This window comes from Capricornis sumatraensis, chromosome 3 (genome assembly GCF_032405125.1).
Source record: "Capricornis sumatraensis isolate serow.1 chromosome 3, serow.2, whole genome shotgun sequence".
Classification (NCBI taxonomy): domain Eukaryota; kingdom Metazoa; phylum Chordata; class Mammalia; order Artiodactyla; family Bovidae; genus Capricornis; species Capricornis sumatraensis.
This window is the reverse complement of record NC_091071.1, coordinates 173,856,144-173,879,245: the sequence shown is the minus strand read 5'-3', so window position 1 is coordinate 173,879,245 and position 23,102 is coordinate 173,856,144. Positions and strand designations below refer to the sequence as shown.

At 35.5% G+C, this 23,102-nt stretch overlaps 1 protein-coding gene across 3 annotated transcripts in view; it reads right to left on the bottom strand.

Moving 5' to 3' along the window:
• Positions 1–8,968: 8,968 nt before the first annotated feature.
• HNRNPR (heterogeneous nuclear ribonucleoprotein R) overlaps positions 8,969–23,102 on the bottom strand; it is a 33,311-nt gene continuing 19,177 nt past the window's right edge. For 2 of the 3 annotated variants that reach the window (XM_068967182.1, XM_068967180.1), the window contains 6 exons: positions 19,959–20,135; positions 18,273–18,407; positions 16,640–16,855; positions 12,655–12,804; positions 10,341–10,462; positions 8,969–10,230 (listed from right to left, as the gene is read on the bottom strand). In XM_068967182.1, coding sequence (XP_068823283.1) covers positions 9,618–10,230; positions 10,341–10,462; positions 12,655–12,804; positions 16,640–16,855; positions 18,273–18,407; positions 19,959–20,135 — 1,413 coding nt within the window. In that variant the 3' untranslated portion in view covers positions 8,969–9,617. Of the gene's footprint in view, positions 10,231–10,340; positions 10,463–12,654; positions 12,805–16,639; positions 16,856–18,271; positions 18,408–19,958; positions 20,136–23,102 lie in introns of all 3 variants that reach the window. The other variant, XM_068967181.1, reaches the window with a different exon arrangement.

Genomic DNA, 23,102 nt, shown 5'->3' with positions numbered 1-23,102 from the left:
AGTCTCGGAGTTCCTCATAGGTAAAGTAGGGACAATATCACCTACCTTTTAGGGCTGTTGATTACATGATACACAAAGTGATTCATTAGCACAATGCCTGGTAACAAGGTATACCATGTTAGTAGCTTATAATTAACCTACCATAAAGACATGCTTGGCAAAAAAGAAACAGCAGAATATTCTCTTCCATACTTCATCTATAATATTTTTTCATTTTTAAAATAAAGGTCTGGAGTTCAAAGAAAGATATGTTATGAGTTATCAAGGACTACTACCTCCAAGTCTCTATCTAAAAAAGGATACACCTGTCATTTCTATCTTTGAATTTCCTATCTGTTGATCTTAATCCATTTGAAAAATAAATTATTTTTCAAGTCATCTGTAACAATTTTCTCCCTTAATCAGCTTTAATTTTTTATCATCAAAAGTTTACTTTGACCTGATTAATGAATGTTAACTTTTAAAAGTCAGAAATTTAAAAAAAAAATACCACCACCAAATGGGTATTCTTTGTGACCTGTTAGCCTTTCCTTTCTGAGCTTTCAGAAGTTATTTTTATCTTTTATGACTTGTAACTGTTTTCTGATCTAATTCCTAAATAAACATGCCATGACACTTCCTCAGAGACTTAGCCTTTTTTTGCTTTCTCCTTATTATCATCCATCAATTCCCTAAAACTATTAATGCCTGATTTCCTAAACTCATTTCATTTTCTTGTAAACTAAGCTACTAACCTTTCCTTGGGATCCTAAACACTATTAACATTTGTGGTTGACTGTTAAACGTTTTTAATCTCCAACTAGATCCACTGAGACCAACTAGTCTGTAAGTCATTATAAACATCTTCTGTTGCTATCTTTTCCTACTAAGGTCTACTCTCTAACACCCCCAACCCAAATGTAAAATGACCTATGACCTTGCTATGTATTTGGGTGTATTTAGAGACACTGGCGTCACGGAGAAGCACGTTAGAAGTCTCTTGCTCCATCTCAAATTACTGAGTCAGAATCTGTATTTTTTAAAAATACCCAGGGATTCCTATCCACATTAAATTTTGAGAAACACTGATGAATGGTGAAACTGTGACCTATTAACAGTTTAACTAAAAAGTTAAAATCATCACCAGAAGGTCTTTCAAAATTACTTTGATAAATGAAACAAATGGTCTCATTTATAATCTTCCCCACATTTGAAAACTCAAGTAAAAATGATTTTACAACTAACAAGCAAACTTATCCTCACGATTTAAAAAGACATTTCAGTAACAATATTGCTGGTTGTATTTAAATTCAAATAGACCGAACTATTTTCCACACCAACTCTACAGAGATTATACTTAAGTATTATTAATCTATTAAGGTTATACTTCTTCATGGGAAGCATGGAAAGAAAAGTTTCAATATTATAAGCAAATGCTGAAGTTTGGAAAAGACTGATGCTGGGAGGGATTGGGGGGCAGGAGGAGAAGGGGCGACAGAGGATGAGATGGCCGGATGGCATCACTGACTCGATGGACCTGAGTCTGGGTGAATTCCGGGAGTTGGTGATGGACAGGGAGGCCTGGCATGCTGCAATTCATGGGGTCGCAAAGAGGTGGACACGACTGAGCGACTGAACTGAAACATACATCACCTAACCAAAAAGTATGCTGAACTCATTATGACCACTGCAACTGAGGTACTTGAATGATGGTATATAAACATACACCATTACAATCAATCATTATTTGAATCATTCATTCAAATAATAAAGAGATTATCATCGCTTATCAAGATTTGTCTGGATGTTTTTCACCCACAGAATTTTCAAAATAGTAATTTAGGTGGTAAACAGTAATGGCCTTTTAAAATATATTAACCTCTGCTTAACCTACTTAAAAACCCAGGTAACGGAAATTTGCAGATTTAAAGAATTCCTGGCCAAAGCACGAAATTAATATCCCAAGAACATGCACACAGGAATATCTGTTGCCAATTCGACTAAAAATTGCTCAGTATATGAGACCTTTAATAATGCAGTATTTTCCTACTGAAGGAAGTATCTTTCTCTCTACATGTCTAAGGCAGAGCTTTTACCAATGTTACTGAACTACTCATCCTCATCTTTAATCCTGTAGAGAAAATTTTTAAGTCATCAAACCTCACGTTATTTTAAAAGGCACAATCAAGTTGTACAACTTTATGACTAATTTAACCTCTTGTCCTCTTAAAAAATGGACAGCTAGGCCTAAAATTTACCCTTGGGGGATTTTAGTAACGGAACAGAACAGTAGTCCTGCTTGTAAGTTTTTTGAGGAAATGTCTATAAATGATTGTGATTTCAGTCATAAATTCCAAGTCTAAATAAATAGCACTGTGATTTCTTTCACATCAATAGGAAGATATTCCCTTATGTGAGTAAAATATGGGAGTTTTCTAGGCAGACTCCAGTGGTAAAGAATCTCCTTGCCAACACAGGAGCCCTGAGAGACTCAGGTTGGATCTCTGGGTCGGAAAGATCTCCTGAAGAAGGGCTAACCCACTCCAGTATTCTAGTCTGGACAGTCCCCGTGGACAGAGGAGCCTGGAGGGCTACGGTTCATAGGGTTGCGAAGAACTGGACATGACTGAACCTGCTTAGCACCCATGCAGCAGTGTATTTAAAGTGTTTGGGGGGCTTCCCTTGTGGCTTAGCTGGTAAAGAATACGCCTGCCAATGCAAGACTGGGATTTCAGTCATAATTTCCAAGTCAAAAAAGAACTGGGATTTCTTTCACATCAATAGGAAGATATTCCCCTATGTGAATAAAATATACCCCACAAGAAAATACTTAATAAAAATCTTATTTCTAAAAATAAACTAGTAAATTCAGGGCTTTAGGTAGAGAAAAAAGACACCAATAGAGTCTAAGCTTAAAATGATCGTCAAACCACCTTTTTATTCCTGGAAAAAATACACCACAAACCAGTGAGCTGCATCACCCCCACCCCAAGCCACCCCCCAGCCCCAGCTCTGCCAACACTTAAAGGTGCCCAAGTTTAGATACTTTTGCTGTCACAATATTCCTTACTGTCTCAGTGGTTTTTTGATTTGGGAGAAATCAAAGACAGTAAAATCTTCCTGGAAAATACTGACCAAAGAACTGTCTTTCTTGAAACAGGGTACATTACTTCTTGCCCGTAGCTCATGTTTATTTAACAATCTTCATTAAAAGAGGGTAGAATGTATTACTACTCCTCTGAATGGTTTCTTACTTGATTTGTTTACATATCAGGTCACTTCCCTTCTAAACCCTGTTATTAACAGTACAGTATTCAGAGGAACGAACTTTTATTTCAAGCAAATTTCCACTCTTACTTGCGGAACTTCTACCTTTTTGACTAGTAAAGAATTAAGTATGCCTTCAAGGAAGACAAGTCACAAGAAAAATGACTAGATTGGGGCTATCTTCAAGAGAATGGGATCAGTACAATAGAAACCCTTATCAAGTTTAAGAAATAGCTCTTGATATGTTTCGTATACACTAGAGACATTCCCCAGTGGTGCACCTAAACCCTCCAACATAGCCTTCCTCAAATATCCCCTCACCTTCCCTTCACTTGCAGACATGCCATGTCAAGGGGTCAAGGACACTGGAGAATAAAATGCTTACTCAGAGCACTGTACAAGTGTTTCCCTTTGCTCACCTCTGTACGTTTTCCAGGATCATTTCCAATGTGAATATGCCAGAATTTCATCATAGAAGCTTTATAGGTAGCCTGTTATGCCAAAGACAACAATTCCATCTGACACCAGGAAACCCAGTTCTAACCCAAGTAAAGCTACTTCCTGATACTGTAATAAGCCACTGGAATTCAGTACTTTTATTTGTACTATCCCAATCCTTCACTACCTTCACGTGGACAGGTGCCCAATATCTAGTACTAAACGTGAGGAAAAGAACTCCATTTGACTACAAAAGTCTCCATTACAGTACTACTGAATCTTTGTTGCACAATTGAACCCACCGCACCCCACCCAAAATCACCAACACAACACTTTGAACATGTTAGATTTTATTAAAAATATTTAACATTGTACAAATATTCCAACACAGTTATAGTACCTGAACACTGTACCAAAAGCATGATTTTTATTAAACTATGTACCTATTTCAATATTCTCATATTACTGTATGCTATCAGCAATGTAATGTTTGCAGGAGCTTTCAACTCAATTATAGAAATAGCCTTATAACATACTAAACATCATAACAGAACTCATTGAAGTACATTTCTATCTATGTTACTAAACAGGCTAGAGAAGTCGCCTTTGTCCAGCCATCAAAAATGAGACATCAAGATAAGCAATGGGATCCTGACAAAGTCACTACAGAAACTGAAAGCCCTTTTTTATACTTGAGAAATTTAAGTTTCCCCCCATAATGCCTCCTTCTTTTCAGTCCCATGAAATGTATTTTACTGTTAGTGTATAAAAGCCAACAAGTTTGCACTGCATTTTCCTTAACTTACATGAACTTTCAGCACTCCTAGAGTGTTCCTATTGCTAATTATAAAACTTCCCTAGGATGATACATTAGTAAGTACAATCTAAAAGTTCTACACTCCAATCTGTTCTGTCACTGATACATGCATAAAATGTGTCAGAAGAGAAACATTTAATACAATGATGCAGTCACTGAAGTTCTTACAGTATAATCTCATGGCGGTCATATACCTCTGGTCTACAGCAAGCTCACAGATACAGGTTAATATTCATGACACTGACTAGTCCATGTTTATTACCTAGGAGAGTCTTTCTAGACTGATATACCCAACCAACAAAGAAGGCATAAGAATACTGAGGAGGTTCTAGATATAAAAATTCATAATTACTTTTAACCAGTGCTTACAATTATTTTTTATGTGGTAATCAGAAATGCCTAATTATTAATTCCCTCAACTTATACTGTACCATCATGGAATCCCCTGAGTATGAGATTTTGCTCTTCAGTAATGACCTAAAAATTGACTAATTCTATCAGTATCTACTTATCTCATCAGCTCTCCTGGGGTTTAGACAAAATACAAGTTGACAGACTTAGATTTCTGTTTCTCCTATATAAAAAGGTCCTAATATTTCAGCTACATAATTTCCTCTTGACCTAAAGTCATCCTATCAAATGCATCTGTAAACTGAGCCCACTCTTGTCAAACTGCTAAAACTTTTAAGATGTATTATATGCTAATCTATCCAATAAAATGTAAATATACTAAAGATATTAGAGGGATTAAAAATCACATAAAATAAAGCAAATTTACTGTTTCTCCAAGAGATTTAGTCTATCGTGACCACTTATAATATACCCTGAGTATTTCATTACTTACTTCAAACTTGCAGGCCTTTCCTGTTAATCTAAGAATTTGAGAATAAAGGGTATGAAATACTTTTTTTGTTTATATGTTCCTACTATGAACAGAATTATCTTGTGTTAAAGTCTTATTCTTCTACAAGGCTGACATAAATGCCCACTTATAGAACATGGGCATTCTCCCACACTTAATGCCCCACTACTGATTAAAAAAAAAAAAAAATAGGAAAAAAAAGTTCTTACCAACAATTCCACTGGTTATCGTCCCCAGCGAACCCCACCTAGCAAGTCGACATCATGACATGTCAGGTCAGGGCAGCCTCAACCTCGCTTCCCTGATAGTCAGGTGATAAAAGGAAGGAGTTAAAACAGGAAAAGTACACTTGCAGATTTCTGGATAACATCTGAAAATGATTAAAAAACAGAAACAAAACAAAACAAAAAACCCAGAGCTTCTGGTAACCTCTAAATTAAAAAATATATATACGTGTATATAGGTGAAAGAAAAAAAAACTTTCCTAAAATGATTAATAATGATCACTCCCAATTAAATATTTAAATTACTGACCAATACATTAAATAAACAATATTTTTAAAGCTCAGTATTTGCATTTCAAAAATAAAAACTAACCAACAAACTTCTAATGCAAAACTAAAAATGCCTGGTCAATGAACTTGTCATTCTGGATTCTCTAGTCAGTCACCCAAATCCATGGTCTTACTCAGAACAACTAAGTTAACAGAAGCTCCCATTCTTAGAAAAACATAAACACACTTATAAATCCAGTGCACTCTTTCTATAAGGCTTTTTCTTAGACGCTCACTTAAGAGGCTTCACATAATAAAGGACAACACTAACATTAACAATTCTTCTACATACTCCGGTTGGTTTTAAGAAAACTGGATAGTTCAGTATAATAAAATCTCTTTGGAAAAATCAAGATGGTAAACTAACATATTTAGAAGTCTTTTAAATTGATAATTGATAGCCTTATAGCAAGTATTTACTGGAAGGGTTTGGTTTTACAAATAATACACAATTAATAAAACATAGGTATGATTATCCAAATGGGCAGGAGGCAAATGATGCAATGAGTTTCAAGAATATTATATGGCTTTATGCTAGGAATGGAATTTAATGTCCCTTCTCTTTTGGAATTTAATAAATATATTTTGATGTATGCTGACCTTTTTAAAAAGAGGGTTCACCTAAGTCAGATTTCAAAGCCAAATGAGAAAAATGATCTAACAGAAAGCATTGGGCCTTCTTATGCAGAATAACCCCAGTAACTAGAAAAACTGAAAAACAATTATGCTGAAATCTTTAAAAAAAAATTAGCTACAGAACCATAGTAACTCAATTTCCACATCAATTGATCAAATAAACTTGAAATTATTAGAAATCTGGCTAATTAAAACTTTTTTGCTTTAAAAAAATCAAAACACCGTCATATAAATACGTACATTTAAGCAACTGCTATAAATGAGTGATCAAATAAAAATTAGGATTTCACTATGGGGAGGGGGCATATTTATATCATTCTCTGGAGAGTATCTACGAAGAAGAGGTCATCCTCAATATAAAGTGAAAGTATTTCCCAGCACGCATGTTACTGTAGCAGGCTCAGAAATAAAAACAAATGAATTAGGTGGGAGAACAAAAAAGATGGCAGTAGAGTAGGAAATCAGATTTCCTAGAACTCATAATATGCGCCTAGTTAAGAAAAACCTAATGCCAATCTAGAATAAAAGCCTCTTCAGGTGACATTTTTCAGGTTTGTTTATTAGACTGTTAGATTTACTTCTGTGAGTAGTTAAGCTCTGAATCTATTTTCTTGGAATGCTGCTTACAGCAATAGCTTACAATAGCTTACATCAGTAGGGGAAAAGCTCCAGGGTAGGCTGAATGTTTATAAAGTTTTGTCTGTCTGTAAAATAGCCACAAAAAAACCTATAAAGTGCTATTAGAGGGATACCTTTATAGGTATATTTTTAATTGGTGAGAGTAAAATATAATTTGCAATTAAAGAAAAAGATTTTGACATGGAACCTAGGTTTGATCCATATGTTTTTGCCAGATTTACATTTTAGGATGGGTGGGGGAAGCTCATAAATTACTTTTTCAGAATTACTTCTATTCCCATTCCTAATTTTGTTCATAAGAACTTGTTCGCTGGTAACATCTAAGAAATACAAATAATTCAAATTTTATTTCTACAGCCTCTCTTCTTTCCAAGAAAAATCATGGGTTTTACTTAAATTTAATTTATAGTTAAAGCTTCAAATTGTATTTTCAAAGTTGAAAAGACAGCATTTAAAGAATGTTTGGTGTCTATACCTGCATACATGGGCATAAGAAAAACAAGTGGATCCAAGCTTTATCAAATAGATACCCATGTTAACGTCAATCTGTTATATACAGGAATTATATATAATTCCTCTATTGGTTTCCAAAAACATAAAAGGAATATTAACGAGGCCTGTTAACTTACTGAACTGTGTAATAAGTGTATTTTTTAAAAGAAATGATATACTGACTTTCATCAGCAAATACTCATTTTTCTCCTCAAAGTCAAAAGAGAAGTCATGAAAACCAAAATATGCTCTGACTGAGCTCTCAAGGAATTAGATAGCTTATAATTTTGAAATCTAATACCACTCCTAAAAGACACCAAACAGGAACAAAACACAAAATAAAGGTGTGCCCATTTTAATTCTTTTCCAATGGCTTATTTTTGTAATTTAAAAACATTTTAGATCCGCCTAAGAATAAAATGGAAGGGAAAATTTTTATTGAATTATTTGAAAGTGATCCAGACTTTTCTGCGCTGTTTAGATTCTTTAGTTCCTCTTATTCTCAAGCAAAAAGAAAAAAAAGAAAGTTCTTACAATAAAGGGAGAATTTCTAAAGGAAATGGAAATAGATGTTATGATTTGGCCAACAAAATTTTTAGCCATTTGAGTAGTAAAATAAATAAATAAATAAATAAAAATAAGAGGTATTAATAGGAAGTCAGAAGTAGGACTACTGGATATTTGTAAGCCTCTCTTACAAGGCCTGAGTGTTTCTCAAAGCAAATTTACATAGTAATAGGAAATTATATTCCTAATTAGCAACTGAAGTGGTAGTCACAATCATGTATACTTAAAGTTTACATGAAGTTTAGTCCGCAGAGCAATTGATGCCACAGTACTAACATTTTTTCCTGCTATGTACATTCACTCCAGCAAATAAGGTCTTCAGACAACAAATTATCCTTTATAGAAAGAATGTGGGTCAAAATAAATTGCAGTCTGCTTCCCCAACCCCATTTTATTTAATGCAAATTATCCAATGCCTGCAAGAATGTTCAAAAGCCTGAGCTTGTTTTTATAAAAATAAAGGATAAAATTGCCAAATTAGATTACTATGAAAGAACATCAATCAATGAAGTACTATTTGGAATAAATATTAGAATTTAGACTAATCCTCAGTTGGTATCCACGATACATATTAGAATAGACAAGAAATTTTGCATGAATTTGATCACTCACATAGGCAGTTATAGTTTGAAAACAATATTCCTTGCAAGGATTACGAATAAAATAATGTTTTAGGACACAATTGAATTTGAAATAGGTAATGTTTTGAATAGATTTTTGAGTTTTATTGAAATCTTACATGAACAAGAAATTGGAAATACAATCACATCAAAGAACAAATTGTCACGGCTTTGACGTTTAAGCCAAACAAATTTTGTAGGGCAGGTTTCAAAAAGGTGTGAAGTTATAACAATTTAAAAACACAGTTGACCTACTTCTAGGAATGCAAAACATACAATCATAGGTTATTTTTAATACAAGAAAACTTAAATTTGTTTGCTTTTAATTTCTTCAAACTACTAAGACAAAGCACTAGCTTGTATTTTTATTTACAGCATACTCCATACCCCTATGTAAGCTGTCCCAAATCCAAAAAATGAAACTGTCCAAAACCAAAGGTTCTGCAAAATCATGATTTTAACAGTGTGCTCAGCTTGTTTTGAAGCTAAAATGAAGCCTGAAACGATAAAAGCATTGTAACTCCCAGAATAAGGGAACTCTGCAAGCCCAATAATGTCCAAGAGCATTTATGAAAAGAGGAAAAAATAAAAAGACTTGAGTATATACACAATAGTGATTTCTTCAGCCAAATACAAATGGCAGCAAATTGCTACTTAAAGATGAAACAGATAAGCCAATTTTTTTGAAGGATGTAGATCTAGAGCCAATCGTATCTTGTCAATATCATTTTCAAGCCCTCACTTGTCTATTTCCACTGTTGCCCATAAGTATCCTGATAAAATTCCTGGTTGTCATTATTGTAACCATAGTTACCAGAATAGTCACCACCTTGCTGAAGCGGCTGTTGAGCGATGGGTTGGGAACCCCAGTTCTGTTGGTTGTTGGTCTGACGGCGCTTGGAGTCAGGTTGGTTGTACCCGTCTGCCTTTCTCTTGCCTCCTACATTGCCCCCACGGTTGCCCCGAGATCCACGGGAACCACGGCCTCTCTGCTGTTGTGCAGGACCCCCTCTGCCACCCCTAGAGCCTCTTGGTGGTCCCAAAGGTGCCCCCCTCTGTGAGTAGCCAGCTCTACCTCTTGGAGGTGGTGCTCCCCGCCCCCTTGGTGGTGGTGGAGCACCTCGCCCTCCCCTTCCTCCTCCTCTTCCTCTTACTGCATAGCCATCATCATAGCCGTAGTAGGGATCTTCATAGCCTCCACGATAGTCGTGATAATCATAACCATAGTAATCATCATAGTAATCTTCATAGCCATAGTAATCTGGAGGGTAGCCATATCCACCTCTCCCCCCACCACGACCCCGACCTCTAATTGGAGGTGGCATGCGCGGAGGAGGGTGATAGTAATAATCTTCATACCTAGCAACGGAGGGAAGGGAGAAAAGAAAAAACAAGTTAGTTTGCTTCAAGATTCTTCTTAACTTTTTAAACTACCGGATCTCTGATATATTTACTAAATGCAGACTCACGCAGTACTCCTGGAGGCCTGTCTAGCTGCTTGGCGCTCTTTCCTTTTCTTGTCTGGTGGCTTGGCTAAGACTATTTCAATTTCTTCTCCTTCTATTTCTTTGCCATTCATTTCATCCATGGCCTATGCAAAATTAGAAACAAATTTATTTTACAAGTAACAGTACCTTAAATATAACATTGTCTGTACCATTTAATACACCTGATAAACAATTTAATTCACAACTGTTTTAATTTCCAAGAAGAATATAGCCACCAAATTTTTAAAAATACACAAAATACTTATTCCCCTCAACCTTACTTTATGTGTAAGTTACAGAGAATAAAACTGATATCCTATTATTATATTTAAAAAGATAAAGCAGAGAGCTGCTTGTTGCTGCTCCTTAATTGCAAGTAACTAATTCCTCCAAGCTAAGGCCAAAACAAACAGCAAATTCTCATTTGGAGGACATGCCAGTATTAACAATCTTTTCAGGATTAAAATTTTTAAACAAACATGGCATTCAGGCTGTAGGTCTTAAACTGTTCTTTCATAAAAATGTCAAGAATCTGTAATATAAATGAGACTATCGGTGACATTCAACAAGATACTCACCAAAAAAAGGAAAAAAAGCATCTTCCCCATCCCAACGTTTAACCTGGTATATACTTTACCTGAATGGTTAAAAGCACAGAACCCAGCAAAGGCTTGAACTAATTAAAACTCAAGTACTCATCTGGAAAGCAGTAATCAAAAGTATTCCGGGCTCTAGTTTTTTATTTATATCATTCCACCTAATAACTTCTGCCATACTTCAAGGTTCAGGTAACTCGGTAACCAAGTATCACCTCCTCACCAGTTTTTCTGTTTCCCAATACAACCTTTCCCTCTCTGGACATACATAATGAAATGCTCTAACCGTAAAGAACATTTTAGTGATTTACAAGTATCCAGACAAAAGATTAAATCCGTATCTTCCTCTTACCGACTTTTTTCCCCTTTACCACCTAAGCTTTTGGCTGCTTCAACTAAAGCAACTAAATGAATCTGTAAAAGCTTCCTGGCATAAACAAAAGAACAGAGCATCTGTCTATACTCTTTCCTCTGGCCATCTTCTGAGCTTGAAATCTTACAATTTCAGAAATCACTTTGGCAAACCACCCCTGAAAATTATTTTCAATTATGAACAATCAGTTTATTTAATACCAAGTAAATCAAAACAAATATTTAGAAAAGTATAAATTTATTAGTTATCTGTCCTTCCTATCACTCGCAATTCAGAAGCCAAACAAGTTCTGTACTAAGCTATGAATTTTATAAGCAATACTGTCTCAGTAATTAGCTTCCATCAAAAAGCAAACCAATAAATTCTACTAGTCAAAGATTCTATAAGGCACATTTTAAAGCAGTACCCTGGTCAGGAAACAAAAACTGCCCTAATTAGAGGGTGGGGCCACTTTTCTGACAAAACACGCAAAAAAAGAACCAGGCCTGATGTCACCAAGGGTTTTCGATCTATCTCCCCAATTATATAAAAAATCTTGTATTTTGGCCCTGTCTTTTCTTTTGTCAGCCCCTCCCCCAACCTTTTCTTCAGAAGGGAGAGAGGGACAAGAGGAAGAAACTGAAAATTTCAGCCATTAAAAATGGTATTGATCAATGGAAAAATGGTATTGATCAACGGAAAGCAGCAGAGTACTCAGGTTATACGTTCTAGACGCTATATGAAAATATTGTTTTTCATACTTTTCAAATACTATCATCAGCAGCAAATTAACTATTATATGCAAGAAATATTTCTAATAACTACTGAAACTGGCAAAAAAAAAAAAAAATACTATGAGGATTCTAAAATGACCAGAGAAAGGCAAGACTATGGAAAACTAACTAACCATTCCCTCAGAACACACCTACTGAATTACACTGTACTAGATATGGAGCCATGTACGGACTTAGCTCCATTCACAGGTTCTTAAACAAGGAACTAAAGTAGTTACAATGTATTCACTATCATTTTGGTATTTATGGAAGCTAATTACTATTCCTTGTAACATTTTCAAGGTATCATGCTATCAAAGCTTAGGCTTACAAAATAATACAGAGATTAAAAGTAACTTGCCTGAGGTCACAAACTCAGTTAGTAATAATCAGGCTTTGAAATACAGTCTTACCTGTTACATTACTACCACTTCACAGAGATTATTAAAAGAAAGCTCCAGAGTTCGGTAAAAGCTGAAAACCAATTTCATTTGTTTATAAAGTCACTTTATGTGTTTTAGCAAGTTTCAACAACAAAATTCACGTATCAAGAAACAAAATATCAAAATTTCTACCTTAACAGCTGCTCCTCTGTCTTCGAAATGAACAAATGCATAATCTTTCAACTTCTTCACTCTTTCAAGTTTTCCAAATTCAGAAAATGACTTTTCCAATATTTCTTCTGTCACTGTAGTAGCCAAGTTTCTCACAAATAAAACTTTCACCTAATATAAAAAACATACAAAACTGGCATTGGCTACTTAATTTTAGCTGAAGTCCTATATTAAAGTATTTCTTCCTATTTTCATGGCATAGGCATTTTTCTCAAAAACAATTAAGTGCTAAAGGTGCTATAACAGAAGGTATGAAAACTGAGAAAATAACTGTTACCAATTTATATAAATTATCGGTTTCTTTTCCTGCCATGTCACTACAGTGCTTAATACTGTGAACAGGACTTTCAAGGGACCAAAATAAAATTATTACTAAGTTACTTTACTAATTTAATAGGGTCCCTTTGTTGTTGTTTAGCTGTTAAGTCTTGTCCAACTCTTGTGATCCTGTGGACTGAAGCCCACCAGGTTCCCCTGTCCATGGGATTTCCCAGGCAAGAAGACTGGAGTGGGTTGCCATTTCCTTCTCCAAGGGATACTCCTGACCCAGGGATCGAACCCAGGTCTCCTGCACGGGCAGGTGGATTCTTTACCTCTGAGCCACCTGGCAAGTCCAACATAGTTCATAGTGAAGTGAAGTCGCTCAGTCGTGCCCGCCTCTTTGCAACCCCATGGATAGTAGCCTGTACCAAGTTCCTCAGTCCATGGGATTTTCAAGGCAAGAGTACTGGAGTGGGTTGCCATTTCCTTCTCCAGGGAATCTTCCCAACCTAGGGATCGAACCCAGGTCTCTCACATTGTAGACAGACACTTGCTTTACCATCTGAGCCAACAGGGAAGTCCACACAGTTCATAAATCCCCCTCAAAACAAGTTTTTCTGTCCCTCCTTCCCCACCCAAGGACTGGATGAGCTCATGATTCTAAAGTTCATATGAAAAAATAAACAAGCAAGAGTAGCCAGGGAAAAAATAAGAACAAAATTTAGAGACTAGTCCTACTAGATAAAACAAACTATCAATTCATTGCTTAAATCATTTAATCAGCGCAGTGCTGATCTGAATAACAATGAAAAGTGGACTCACACCCCACACTATATACTAGGATAAAGTCCAAATAGACAGAAAATTTAAAAGGAGGGGGATGTTTAAAGTATTAGAAGAAAATAAGATAATAATTATGTAACACTACACTGGAGAAGCCTTTGTTAATTTAAAATCTACATGAAGGACTGAAAAATTCAACTACTGAAAAAAAAGATTTCCATATGGTAGAAAATACCATAATTTAAAAAAAAAAGCATCACAAAAAAGACAGTAGCCTGTCTTTTTATATCAAAACTCTACAAAATAAAAGAAAAAGATCAACAGAAAAACAAATGAATGGAAAGATAGGCAAAATTCATGAATATACAGTTCATACAAAGAAACATAAAATAGCCCTTAAATGCATGAGAAATGTAAATTCAAGCATGTACAGTAAAGAGAAACAAATCATAAAACAGCTATGAGATACCACTTGTTGCGAGATTTGGCAAAACCAAGTTTGAGCTTATCCTCTTTTAACAAGGATAGGAACATCCTGCTGTATTCTGCCTGTGGAGAGCAGGATACAAGTGCACCTCCTACAGAAAATATGGCCAGTATCTTAATAATTACAGATGCATTTACCCTTTGACCCACAAATCTATCCTACAGATATGTCTGTACTTATATTAACTGAAATGATATAAGCTTACTCATTACAGTATTATAACAACAAAAGATTAGAAACACCCAATGTCCAGCTAGTTGAATGTACTATGGTACACCTACAGAATGGAAAAGTACATAGTCCTAAGAAATTAAGAGCTGGTATTAAAAAAACAAAATGTGAGGATACACTGTTAAGATTTTTTCCCCCATTTTATACCTCCAAAACAGGGATTCAATTCAAGTCAATGTGACAGACAAGCACTTGTCATAGTTTAATTGGCAGCATTTTACTATTTCTTAGCGATACATAAAATAATGGCATACTTCCTTAGAGCTGAAATACGAGATGAGATGAAATATGACAGTGAATAAAACAAACATAATTCATTAATATAGCTACCAGTAACCATTTGTGTAAGAAGTAGGGAAGGAAAGAATATATAATTATGTTTGCTTGCTAAGCACTACAAGGATAAACCAGATACCACTAACACTGGATATCTACAAGGGACAAGGAGGAAACAGTAGCTGGAGCTAGAGGCAGGAATGGGAATTCCTTGGCTATACTTTTCGGTATAATTTTGACTTGTGGACTAAGGAAATACATCACTTATTTAGACAAAAAAATTAACGTATCTATCAAACAAATTGTTGCCTTAGATAAAGGGCTAAGTAAAGAGGATTTGGGGAAGACACAAATCCCAGGGGGGGAAAAATCTTCCACCTCTATCTTTAACCCCTTTAATTTTCTAAATGTTGTCATATTGATGTCTAATTCTACATCAGACAGGCCTCCATTACTTTATTTACCTTCTTTTTCGAAACTCAACATAGATCTTTTTTCTTTTCTGAGATGAAACCAAAGTATCCTATATAAAAATTACTAGTTGAAATAATGTTTAAAGCACTCAATAGGAAAAAGAAAGACAACTGTATATACAGCTGAAACTAACACAACATTGTAACTCAACTACAATCTAATATAAAATAAAAACTGCCCCCTCAATCTATAATACTATTTTTTAAATATCTTAGAAAATGCAATACAGGCTATAGTCAGTTTCTACAAGATAGATTCAAAGCTGTAAGAGATCTTGTAAAGAGATTTATCCAACTCCAATAAAACAGACAACATCCAAATTCAGTAGTTTGCTCAAAGTCACAACTGTATTAGAAGAAACAAGTGGAATTAAAATCAAGCTAGTAATAAACAAAAATAATCAGGGCTCTTTAGATTTCCAGCCCCTTCCCTTGACTCCTATCTACTTCCAGGAACATAGAAAAAGTGTGCAACACATCTGAGTCTCTCTGGTTCATTCTCAGTGGATCTTTGCATAATCCAAAAATGTTTTTGCTTACAAAAGCTTTTATCATGTTAGTATAAACCAGGTCCCTCCTCCAAATTAATCAACAGTGAGGACTGTCACCTCAGATTCTGAAGAAGCTTGCAGAAAAGACTTTTCAGTCCAGAATAACCAAACCATTCATTTATGGCCATCCACAGAGTTGCTGCCCCCAAGAGGTCAAGAGACATACACCAAAATAATCAAAAATTCACTAAAAGCGAACAGAGATACAACTCAGATATGTCCCTTCAACCCCAGGAGTCACCCAGAAGAAAGCCTGATAACCAGGACTCACGGAACCATCCTTTACCAGGCCAAGATCCTGGCAATTAAAGTACAGGGCTTAGGAAGAAAGTCCACTACAGGCCTTGCCATGCATATTTTGCCACTAAGAGCAAACATGATAACCCTTCACCTTTCTTCATGGAGATAATACTATAAGGAAACTTGATCCATTAAAAAAGGAAAAAGACACTAACTCTAAATAAAATATAATTCATGGCCATGTAATAAAAGTCATAGTATGGTCAGTGAAAATTATAATTCATAATCTCCAAAACATTACTTCTCTTTATTCCGTAAGACATTTTTTTCTTAACATTTCTATCTTTGTATCTTTGATAGTGCCAAGCACTAATCAAACTCTCAGTAGGCATAGAAACACCTAATTGAAGGGATTTAATTTCAGTTCTTTTTACACATTTATCTGCAGAAAAAGAAATGATTAATGGAAATTCCTGGATACCAAAATAGGCTGTTAAATTGGTGCTAAAGCAGGTTTTTGCTTAAACCGTTAAGATCAAGAGCTACAATTTGTATTTACTGTAAAATTTGAGATATTCAAGCTTATATTCTAAGTACAGAAAGTAAATGAGAACCGCACCCCCAACACAAGATACTGCATTTACCTTAGCCATGACTTCTGGATCTGGTTCCTCCACAGGGTCAGCCCATTCAACCGTAACTACATTTCCCCATACTTTCACTTTTCCACTCATCAGCCGGCGTCTGGCTTGTGCTGCTGACTTGTGATCCTCATACTCAAGGAAGCAGAACCCCCGATTCTTCTTTTTGTCATCGGGTTGATGATAGAGAATAACGTCCACCAAACCCTCTGTTAAACCAACAGCCAGATATATAAGCCAAAAGCATCCACCACACATTGAGTGATTAGGCAGACCTAAATCCACTTGCCGAAGAGCAAAAAGTACCTGAAGAAGCCTCATAATGATCTGTTGATTATCTAGCTAGACAACTAAATCAGAATTATCAGATATGGAGCTATGGACAATATGTTATGTTCCTTTTGATTTTAGGGGCCCTGAAAGTACAGTCATAGTAAGTCCAACTGTTGTATTCTGACATATAACATTCTATTTTACAATGTTTTTAAAGAGTGTTTGACATAACATGACCTTAATAAAACTTATGAAAATACTACCAAAGAACTTAAAAACCAAATATAAATCCAAGAGAACACTCAACAACTAATCATAACCAAAAATAATCCTTGAATCTTAAGTTTTAAAAAGTTACTATTTTTACCAAGTAATAAATAAGTAACTGGTTAAAATGTACCTCTGATCTTAGTCCTGTACCCTCACCTTTCCACATATTATCCAAATCCTTAAGAGTAGTTAGATTTTACTTCTAGCAGCAATATCCAGAATGTGATTTGGATGTGGTAGAGCGGAAGTAAAGGATCAGAGATGTGGCAGTCATTAAAACTAGGAGATTACGGTATTGAATGATTCATCCACATACATGTTGAAAGTACTAACAGTAAGTTAATTCAGGACAGAAGAGAAAGACTATGAGCCAGAAGCAATCTTCAATTAACACAAGACTGAAACCAGAAGAGTAACAGATAACAGCTTGAAGGAAGGGGAAAGGTTTGTTTATCTGTAGTATGTTTGGACAACAAAAATGTAAAGAAATAGTGGTTTTTGCACGGGATGAAGAAGCAATGGTCTAAAAGTTGTCTTTTACAATGCAGCTACCATTAGTGGATCTCCCTCAGCATTTTAAAAAATGAAATGGAATAGGAAATGTATGATTAAATCATATTTGCTAAGTGAAAATGTGATTCTGCTAAATTTTGTTACATATAAGTGTGTGTGTATATATATATATCTGTGATCTAAAATTTTCTTCTCAAATCAATTCCACGGATTGGAAATGTGGAAAAATCTGAAACAGACAAGGTAAGAGGAAGAAGGAAGAGGAAGAGAAGCACTCTCATCCCCTTGGCCTTACAGTACACTGAATACCAGATGGCGGGGAAAGCCTTCACTTGAGAGCTACAGGGCAAAGGTTGTGTCAAAAGTTATGGTTCAATTAAGGAAAAGAAGCGAAGAGGACACTCCAAGAACTTGAGGCTAGAAGAGAAGTTATTTAGTCCAAACCACTAAAAAACAGGAGGAAATTTAGACACTCAGTAGATACGTGAATTCTTAGATTAAGATACACCTCCTTTTTTTTGCACTTATAGTATACCACAGATTTCCCAAAACTAATTTCTAAATACATTTTTGTTTTACCTGTGACTTTACTGAATTCTTCCAGAATGTTTTCTTTAGTCTTATTCTTCGGAATTGATCCAACAAAAAGCCTGTTGTTTGCCACAGAAATGCACACTCCAAGGTGTTTACCAGGGCGAATTTCATAGCTGTCACACTGAAAGGAAGAAAAGAACCAGACACCCCACAACCACCCCAAACTCAGAACAACTGATTTCAGTCTAAAAAACTGAACAATTCAAGGTCAAACACTCCCTGCTTCATGAATTCAACAAGTCCCCTCATGCTTGCCATAATATAAAATGTGTATTTTAAACTTTTACAGCCTCTGTTTTAGTTTGGTTTCATTAACCTTCACTACTCTATCAAATTAAATGAATTAAAGTTATTCACTCTATCTTTGAAAAGATCTGATTTATTTCAAAATTATCAATCTCAAGATTTCATCCCAGAGAATTTTAGGAAAACTACCTGAAACTGGTAATTCAGAGCCCTTGGAGATGAAATCAGATAGAGACAAGTCTCAGGAAAACAACAAAATGTAAAGAATAACAACTATGTTTAATCAATGCAAAGAAACGGAGAAGAATTTCACCTTTTACATAAAACAGAATTTAAAAAATTTTAACTTCATATTAAACATAATACTTTCAAAATTGTATTAAATCATAGGAATAAAGTGTTTTATTTAAATGGTTATGGTGATGATTTCCTAGGTAAACTTGTGCTTTTTATGCCTTAACATTACTTACCTATTAGTTTACAAAACAAATATGTAATTTTAAAAAAAATCATCCATATGTTGCCAGAAGCAAGGAAATAAAACTTTAAAAACTTCTCAGTACTAAATAAACAAACTGGAAGGAAAAAGGTCCATAATAAAAACAAAAATCTGGGTCAAGTTAGAAGTAGAACAAATTTAGAAGCAACTAATGAAATGAAAAGCTTTGGTGAAGGGTTACCATTCTAAAAGAACTAAAACTAGACTGAGCCTTCAGCTGTCTGCCAAGAGTATCCCCCAAAACCAATGATACTGCTATTTTGAGTTACTGAGATGACTGTATCTTAACACAGTAGGAGTGAAGCCATACTTAATTTGTGTACTACTCTGAAATAAGTACAAAGGATAAAAGGCCCTACAGAAAGGAGATTCCTAGAAGACTGGTTATCAAGTAATAGTAAAAGAGAAAGATTAAAAACAAAGAGAACTGGAGAGTTTGGAAACGAAAAGAATGAGAATATACTTAGAAAATAAATAAATTGTATGACTAGGTTATGATAAAAACAAAAGAGATTCACAACCATTTCCCAAATTGTGTCCTAAAAGTCAAGGAGCCCAGTTATATTCCCCAGAACCCATAAGAATCTTACTCTAAAGTTTAACAGCAAGAATTGACATTTCTGTCTAAGATCAAAAGGGAGAACTGCAAAAGCCAAATATTCAAATGAAACTTTAGATAGTAACTGCTGTAATAACTTCTTAGAATTATGGGAGACTATCACCTTACTTCTGTGGTATTTTCATTTATGTTTTACTTTCATAATATGAAAAAATAGCCACCAGACACATACTAGCTCAGTCAATATAAAAACTTTCAAAACAAAAACTAAAGTAAATGAAACAACGTTAACTGCAAACGTTTTTAATTAAAGTATTTCTCTCAAATGACTTGCCAGACAATGGGTATCTGTTTTGTTTGTCACATACCAGTTTAACAGCTTCCTGTGCAGCTTCCTTTCCACAGAAGGTGATAAACGCATACCCTCTGTTCTGACCAGACAGTGGATCCATCATAAGGCGCAGATCCCAAATGGGACCAGCCTTCTCAAAAAGGGGCACCAATTCATCCTCGTATAAATCTCTTGGTATTTTACCTACAAAGACCTGAAATAAAACCTGTATGTTAGAATCCCAATGTAACAAGCATTTGATTTTAGAGCCACAAAACCTAGGTGCCTTTTTTAGGGGGTGGGGACACAAAGATGGTTAAGGAAAAATTGGGGCAAGTTGAATCTTACAAAGTTAATCCTAGTTTTTCATTATAATGACTTTCAGGGCATCAACACAGAACAATACTATTCTATACTGAAAAATGGAAACTGATTAATAGTAAGTGCTCACAATTTGTAGTAATAACTCTAAATTTTAAACTTTTTAAATTTGTCCTTTTCTCACAAAAAATAGAATAAAAGGCCTATATAAATCTTCACTGAAATACATCTGCATTTTTTAGAAAAACCATACTTGAATATGGAGAAGGGAATGGCAACCCACTCCAGTATTCTTGCCTGGGGAATTCCATGGACAGAGAAGTCTGGTGGGCTACAGCCTATGGGGTCGCAAAGAGTGGGACATGACTAAGCGAGTAACACTTCCACTTTCACTATAGGAAAAACATGCCAATTCAGTAAAGTTACAATAAAAGTTAAATTAAAAAAAAACTGAATAAAAGATCGATGAGGTCTCTTTCAAATTTTCTCAACTCTAAAATCTTTACTACTTAAAACTCCCCTGCTTTAATCTTTCTTCATCAGAATTCCTTTCTCTATCAGAATATTACATTTTAAGATATGAAAAAAATTCATCATAATTTGAAGATTTTGTATTCTTAGTTAAAATTATATAGTAAGTAGGATTAAGTCATAATATACAATGCTAAATTAGAATGAAACAATCATAAAGCTTCTCAATATTTAATATCAGATGACAATTCAAATTTCTACCAAGTCAGCAATATGGAAAATAACCTTTTATGTTAAAACACTCGCAATCCACACACAAAGTCTTAAAGAGTAAATTACTGCTTGCATGAGATGAATTTTCTAGTGAAACTCATCTACATCAACATTTCATATCCTGATAATTGATCCGACTGATGAAGTAATGAAGTAAAAACTCAACAATCAGAAAACTAAGATCGTGGCATCCGGTCCCATCACCTCATGGCAAATAGATAGGGAACAACGGAATCATTTTTTTTCCAGACAGACTATTTTTGGGGGCTCCAAAATCACTGCAGATGGTGACTGCAGCCATGAAATTAAGATACTTGCTCCTTGGAAGAAAAGCTATGACCAACCTAGACAGCATTTACTAAAAAGCAGAGACATTGCTTTTTAATGGTCCATCTAGTCAAAGCTATGGTTTTTCCGGTAGGCATGTTTAGATGTGACAGTTGGGACTATGAGAAAGCTGAGGGCCAAAGAATTGATGCTTTTGAACTGTGGTGTTGGAGAAGACTCTTGAGAGTCCCTTGGACTGCAAGGAGATCCAACCAGTCCATCCTAAAGGAGATCAGTCCTGAGTTCATTGGAAGGACTGATACTGAAGCTGAAATTCCAATACTTTGGCCACCTGATGCGAAGAACTGACTCACTGGAAAAGACCCTGATGCTAGAAAAGATTGAAAGCAGGAGAAGGGGATGACAGAGGATGAGATGGTTGGATGGCATCACCGACTCAATGGACATGAGTTTGAGTAAGCTTCAGGAGTTGGTGATGGACAGGGAAGCCTGGTGTGCTGCAGGCCATGGGGTCGCAAAGAGTCGGACATGACTGAGCGACTGGACTGAAATGGAATTAACTGAAATGAATGAAGCAATGGGCTTCCCTTGAAACTCAGACAGTAAAGAATCTGCCTGCAACGCAGGAGACCTGGGTTCTATCCCTGGGTCGGGAAGATTCCCCTGGAGAAGGGAACGGTTACTCACTCCAGTATTCTTGCCTGGAGAATTCTACGGACAGAGGAGCCTGCCAGGCTATAGACCACGGGATCACAAAGAGCTGGATATGGCTGAGCGACTAATACTAACACTAATGAAGTTAATACCAGCAATCCAAAAGATGCCAAATTGTTGGAGATTAAGCTTCTGGTGTTAAGTTCTATAGGAGCTGTGGTATCTTAATCCTTTTCAAAATAATCAGGTTCACTTTCACTGCTATCTGGTAAAATCTGAGGTGGTCTTCTGAATCTCTAGCAAGATTCTTACACAACAGCTCTTCTAATTTTGTTACTTCCTTAAAATCTTCAATGCTCGTTCATGAAATCTCATTCTAAGAGGGTCACCTGAAAAGTCACTGGTTTTCCTAACATTCTTTCCTCTTGGCCTTAAAAACTTTTCTCAACATCTCTTTTCACTTCCTTCCTTTATACCTCAGAGAAAAAAATGTACCTCTTTTCCAAAAAGAGCAGCTCCTTAACCCTAATAAATAAGCCCATTTCTTACTACCTTCTTCTGGAAATAATTTTAAACCTTTATTTCTTCAACTGTCCTATCTTGTTCAGTACATTCTTTCCTCCCCACAGTTCTTCCATCTTCAAACATGCCAGATCTCCCATAACAAAATACAAAAACCCCTTCTTTAGCCTGTTATTGTTCCTTTCATTTTTAAATGCTTTACACACATGGCCCTTACCTGTTTGCTTTCACTCATGCAGTTATTCAACACATCTACTGTATGCTGAATACTGGGCAGCTAAGAAAAGCATAAACAGATCGGCAATCATCTCAGTGACATCCCTACAGAACCACCTTTCTAACGAAAGCTCACTCTGAAAAGCACTTGCATCTATGCTTTTTTAAATTGTTCTATCATGTATTCATCATCAAGTTCCATTTCTATTTCTTTCTTACATTTTTTTGGTATCATTTTCTTTCCATTTTTTTTTAATTGGAGGAAAAATGCTTTACAACGTTGTGTTGATTTCTGCTATGGAACAATGTGAATCAGCTGTAAGTACACATATACACCCTCTCTCTTGGAGCTTCCCTCCCATATGCTTCTAAACTCTCTAAAAACTGGCTTCTGCTGCTGCTGCTGCTAAGTCGCTTCAGTCGTGTCCGACTGTGT